Source organism: Cyprinodon variegatus, unplaced genomic scaffold (genome assembly GCF_000732505.1).
Source record: "Cyprinodon variegatus isolate N-32 unplaced genomic scaffold, C_variegatus-1.0 Scaffold446, whole genome shotgun sequence".
NCBI classification, from domain to species: domain Eukaryota; kingdom Metazoa; phylum Chordata; class Actinopteri; order Cyprinodontiformes; family Cyprinodontidae; genus Cyprinodon; species Cyprinodon variegatus.
In genome coordinates, this window is record NW_015150899.1 from 407,449 (window position 1) to 413,537 (window position 6,089).

The window sequence follows — 6,089 nt, forward strand, 5'->3', positions numbered from 1 at the left end:
CATTTTTTAGCATGCGCAGTGAAATAGCTCACGTTTTTATACATGCAAACCTTTGATAGATCCGGCCCTCTGTCGTCAGACAACGTGGTAATTTATAAATGTTTTAAATCCGGTTGGGTCCGGATCCGGGCCGCGGTTCGCTAATCCGTGACCTCTGGTTTAGAGTAATGACACAACAAAACATTTAGGTGGAATGAACACCAAAAACTCCCCCAAATCAATAGCTACAGGTGAAGTAACTCACAATGGACAGAGTAGCCAGAACTATTAACCAAGAGTAGTGATATTTAAGTTTAATATTTTATATTCTTCTACTCCACTAAAGTATAATGCTGTTAAACTACTCATAAAAGTATTTATTTTTTCTAAAACTTACTCCATTAAAAATAACTGAGTAAATGTAACTAGTTACTATCAACTTGTAGGTTGTATAGAGAGCATCTCCAGGTCCTGTTTTGCTCAGAACTTTGAATAGAACCAGCCTCAGTCTAGAATCATTAGTAGCTTCTACAGTCTATTCAATGACTGCCTTGTATTTAACTCCATCCACGCTCTCATCAGCCATGACAAGCTTCCTGATCCCTGCTTGATAAAATACCAGATATTTGGATAGCAATTCTGTTTGACGTGACAGAATGTCCTACTTGAACTGCTGATCTCTGCAGCTCCTCTTCTTAAAGCCTGTCCTGCTTGGCCTATCAGAGTTTGTCATTGTGTAGCTTCATTTTGTTAGATGTTGGACTCGAGACTTTTTGGAAACACTATAAGACTCCCCATAACATTCCTCATCTGTCTGTTGTGTTTTTTGGCAATGTTTGATCACTGATTAATGTGTTCCCATTGTTTTTTATCATCCACATGTTGAGGTATTGTGTTGAAAAATTTGAGCTGGTTTTTGATTTTTTTTTTTTTTTTTTTTTTTTTTTTTTTTTTGAAGAAGAAAATTTTTGTAGTTTAAAAAAAAACAAATTTTTTGGAAATGTTTTTGATTTAGTGATCATCTTCCTGCAGCCATCAGTTCTGTTAGTAATCCGTTAATCTATTCAATATTTTTTAGGATTAATCTAAAAGTAGACCCTTTTTAGAACAAAATAAAATGGAAATTATTTGAAAATTGCAAAAACGTAAAAATATAAACAAAGCTAAACAAAACATTTGCATTATTTTTAGCAATATTTGTGTTCTTCTGTTATTTTTTGTACTCTTAGCATGATATACTCTTTAAATAGCCTTTTGTACTGACAAATGGACAGAATATGAAATAAATTATCACTAACTCCAGAGGAGATGGTCAGAGTATGAAGGATGGATGCTGGGATTCTGGTGTTCTGATGAGTCTGTCTTGTTTCCTTTCAGCCATGAATCGTCCGCTAGGCTTCACTGTTAACAGTCACTGAGATTCTGACATATTTTATCATTTTCCTCTTCCCCACTGACACCGTTCAGTCAGGGATTTTCCTCTTCCTCTATGTCTGTATCTGAGTAGTATCGGGGGGCAGTTTAGAGGAGGCTAGTCCGTCACTAGGCAACCATGGCAGCAGCTGATGTGAAGCTGAGGAGGTCCAGCTTAGAACTTGTAGGACAATTTTGCTAGCTTTACTAGTTCCTGTGGGTTTTTTGTGTGTATCGGATATTTATGATAATACGGAACCAGTGGCGTCCCTTATTGGTTTAATACAGAACGCAATGTTTAACTGATGCTTAAAAGACGACGACATATTTTAAGGAATGGGTGGCAACCCTAATCTAAAGATGCTAATTTCTGTAGCCGCAAAAAGAGAGAATAAACAGTTCTGTCTCAAGACATTGGATTTCCTGAAAAGTAGCCAATCAGAAGCAGTTTACTCTCTCAGCTTAGTTCCCCATTTAAAGTGACAAAAATTGACACGACAGCACAGAAATAGGTCCACATGCGAATAGGAGAGAATCTCCAGGAGCATCAAAAGCAAGAGCAGAGAAGGAGCATGAACTCAAGGTTCTGATACGTTTGGGGGCCTCATGCTATTAAATCTGCAAGCGTAAAATTTTCTAAATGCACGTGGAAAGTGGTGTGTTTAGTATTTAGTGCAAAAGTTCTTACTTGCAAAGTTTGATCAAAATCTGTATTACAATTTAATGGAAAAAGTCTAATGGTGTCCAAGAAAAGTATTTGCACCTTAATAGAACACCCCAACCTATACAGAGATATGGTTACACAATGCATGGCCAAAGTTGCTATTCTGCAGGTTTTAGAGGATTCTCTGCTTCTGCATAACTGGTTCTGAGGATTGCAGTTCAGCAAAAGCCTGTTGGTCTGCTATGAGTGGAAATCAGCTGTGCTAAGGAAGGGGAACCTCTAAAGGCTGCAGGACAGCGGCCGTCAAAGGGCCGACTTTGAGGCATGCCTGGGTAACATCAGGGGTCTTTGGAAAGCTCATGGTTGTTTTGGATGATTTATCCTGTCTCTGTTTCACAGACATCTTTGTGTTTGTCTTTTATGTAAAATCTAAAAAGAAAATTATGAAATGTTTAGTTGGATCTTTTTCATTATTAACAAAATCTATTTATCATCATTAATTGTTTGCTTAAAAAAAAAAACAACTAGAAATTAAATGAAACCTTTTTCTTTTTGTTTTTCCAATGTCTTTCCAGGTCACCACTTCCTCATTTGGCCCTGCTAAAACCTACGAGCTGCTCCACCATATGACAGGGAAAGGTTTGTCGGCCAGGTACCATTTCCCCCGGCAACCGTGTTTGTACCAGCCCAGTATGGTTTCAGTTCAGGTCATCCTGACCAACAGCTCAGACCACAGCCTGGAAGAGATCCATATAGGAGATCGGAGCCCGGCAAGCCTGAATATCCACTGCTTCAACACCATTGGTGAGTTCCTTCCACTCAGGAAACTTCAGCATCTGTTACCCAGCAGGAATATTTATTCTCTAACCAAATACTATGGATACTTTTGAGTTTTAGTTAACAGTAATTCTGTTGTAAGGTGTTTCCACCTATCGAAGGATCAAGTCAGGTAGTTTCAGCCACTCTTAGCATGATGGAACCAAATTTAGCTGTTATGTCTCAGAGATATTAATGGTCATTTATAGTTGTTTCTTAAATTTTAGGGTTAATAACCAGGTTTTTAATTACCATAATTGTGAGAAAAGACATTAAGTTGGTCTGAGACTAAATAGTGTAAGCAATATTCATGCATTTCATTGCTGCAATAAGCTGCAAAATTAATTTGGACATGATTATTTAAAGCTGATGTAGCCTCCAAACGGGACAACCTTGAGATATTTTTTATTTTAACAGAAAATAAATATCTTTTGAAGTTGTTTCTGTTGAAGAAGAATTGGTATTTTAGATCTGTATGAGATATTTTAAGGATTCCTCAAGAGCTACAGATTTTACTCAGTTCCAATAAAAAAAAAATAAAAAAAAAATCAGTTTAACAACCATATATTCAAATGTATTGATTTAAAGTTTACATAACAACGAACCAATTATGGCTAAAATTGAAGGAAATTTTAGAAGTCTAAAAAATGAAACCTCTATGAAAATGATCACAAGCCAGTATACTCTATTAAATAGATTTTTATAGATAGATATACTTTATTTATCCCAATCCGGGAAATAACAGAATATATACATAAAATTATATACCTAAAAAAAATTATCTATTACTCTTTAATTTCACAGCATTTAAAATCGTTTATAAAAATAACCCCTTCTGTTATCTTTTACCTGTTTTAACCTTTTATTTTTCCCATTTATATTTTGTTTTAAAATATAAATGGTTAAATGTAGTTAATATTGTGCAGAATAACAAACATATTTCTATTAAATGATTATGTAAACCAGATGAAAAACACTTTGAATGACCGACACGTTGATGAGTAAAACTAGAGATGCAGCAATCTGGTAATTTTGCCGATAGAGACCTTTGCTGATTGCACCAGATGCCGCTCCGGTACCGCTTTGGTATCACTGTTACTTTAACCCAACGCGGAGTTTATAGAGTATTTTCTACAGGAATAGGAGACATCTGGTGCAGACGGGCCCTTCAGCAGAACTGCAGGCTGACCACCTTCTAAACAAGCTGCATTGATGCAGTGATTTTTACTAAGAGATATATGCAGCAGTGAGTCGACAGACAGACCATCAAGGAGACCTTCTATTGACTGCACGGACATGAATATGTTTTGTTAAAGTTGTTTTATGGTCTTTGATTATTGAATCTGTTTAATGTCTTTAAATTGCTTTCTGGTTTTTGCTGAGACGTCACTTTTAAAGTTTTGCTACCCACATTTATGTATTTTATTCGTTTTTAGAGGTGAACCCTTGCTCCACGATGTCCGAGCTTATTGAGATTTTTCTCTGCTTTGATGTTTTTATTCCACACGGAACCTTAATTGTCAAATTATCCAACCTTCTGAGCTCGATTAACTCGCCAAACAGCTCCGTCCCTTTACCTCAACCTAAATGACAAATCATCAGATCTAATCAAATCTCCTTTTCATTGATATCGACCAGTAAAGAAAATTCTCCCACCATCACCCTGGTTTCTGTCTGCAGACTGTACCTTTTTTTTTTTTAAGGATATTCTTCTGCATGTGTGCCTGAATGCACTGTGAGACAGAAGTGATGTGCGATGAAGCATGTTAAAACCGCCCTTTGCAGGGGATTGATTGGGCATTGGGGGAACTCATGCAGCCAAACGGTGGGTAAATTGGATCGATTGAGTGTGGGTACTGTGAGCCTGTGGCTGGATTCAGTTTGGATAAACTGCAGGGGATGAATACAGAACAAGCTTTATGTAGAGATGCTCTTTGTTTGTTTATAGAAGAATGATAATAAGTTATTTAGCTATTTTTTACTTTAAAACATTTTCAAATAAAGAACGACTGGTCTTAGTGGTTAGTGGGTTATTTCTATGTAGTTCGCTGAGACAAACTTATTATGATTTAATTTTGAAAAACAATTTCAGAAACTAACAAACTGGAGATTTTTAGTGATAAAACTATTCCTCAAACTTTAGTTAAAGTTGCTCATAGCTCCTGATACACCTTTATGCTGTCTTCTGTTACCCACTCTGCCAGTTTCCCCCCACTCAGCTCTCTCGATGCTGATTTAGTCCTTGACGGCTCTGTTGTTTTGGAAAGCTGCCTCTTATTCGTGTTTTTTTTTTTTTTCCTTACTTCAGAGGCTGAATTTGTTGGGAAGGAGATTGAAGGATAGATTTCTCACACATGGTGGCCTTGCTTTGTGATGTAGAAAACACATGCTGTGTAGATGCTTGTCTGTTCCACTCTGCTGCTGCAGCGGCAGCCCACTCCTCCTCCACCTCCACTCTCCCTGCCTCATCCTTCCCCACGCTGCACGCCATGCCCTTGGAACTCACTCTTTCTTTTCTACTCTCGTTTCCATCCTCAGAGCGGTTGGAGCCAGGGGCCTCAGTGACTGTATCCATGGGTATCGACTTCAGTGACTCGACGCAAGCAGCCAATTTCCAGTTATGGTAAGACATCAGGAAACAACCCCTCTACCCAAAAAAAATCAGCAGTGTGACTGTTTGAATCAGTTCTCCAACGGCTGCTCTGCATCTTGTCCGGCTTTAACTCGTTTCGCCTTTTCTCATCCAATTTTTCATTTGTTTTCACCCCCACTCTGCCTTCGTTCCCAGGTGAGACATCAGCAGCAATTGATCCCAGTTCGCTGGGATAACAATTATTCCCTCGCTAATCAGCACCAGCCCAAATCCTCCTGCTGAATGCCATTGGCACTGCTGCTCAGCTGATCAATAACCTTATCAGAAAATCTGTTTGAGATGGGGGTGTTAATCTGTTTGAAAATGCTACTTGCAGAGGACTGGCTTTCCTGACAATCGGAGGAGAAACACTTCATACACAGAAAGGCAAATGGACAAAAAGGCGTAAAACAATAGACAGTGCATTTTACTTGGCTTGCTACAATTAGAATCAATTTAAACTAGAAGGAACTTTCTGAAATGATTTGAGAGACCTGTTCAAGATATATATATATATATATATATATATATATATATATATATATATATATATATATATATATATATATATATATATATATATAT

The 6,089-nt window shown here is 37.4% G+C and overlaps 1 protein-coding gene across 1 annotated transcript in view; it reads left to right on the top strand.

The window, feature by feature from the left end:
• Window positions 1-6,089, top strand: part of ap3b1 (adaptor related protein complex 3 beta 1 subunit) — a 91,916-nt gene that overhangs the window by 62,248 nt on the left and 23,579 nt on the right. Inside the window, exons 23-24 of the mRNA XM_015389047.1 lie at window positions 2,632-2,860; window positions 5,411-5,495. Of these exons, the coding sequence (XP_015244533.1) occupies window positions 2,632-2,860; window positions 5,411-5,495 (314 nt within the window). The remainder of the gene's footprint in view (window positions 1-2,631; window positions 2,861-5,410; window positions 5,496-6,089) is intronic.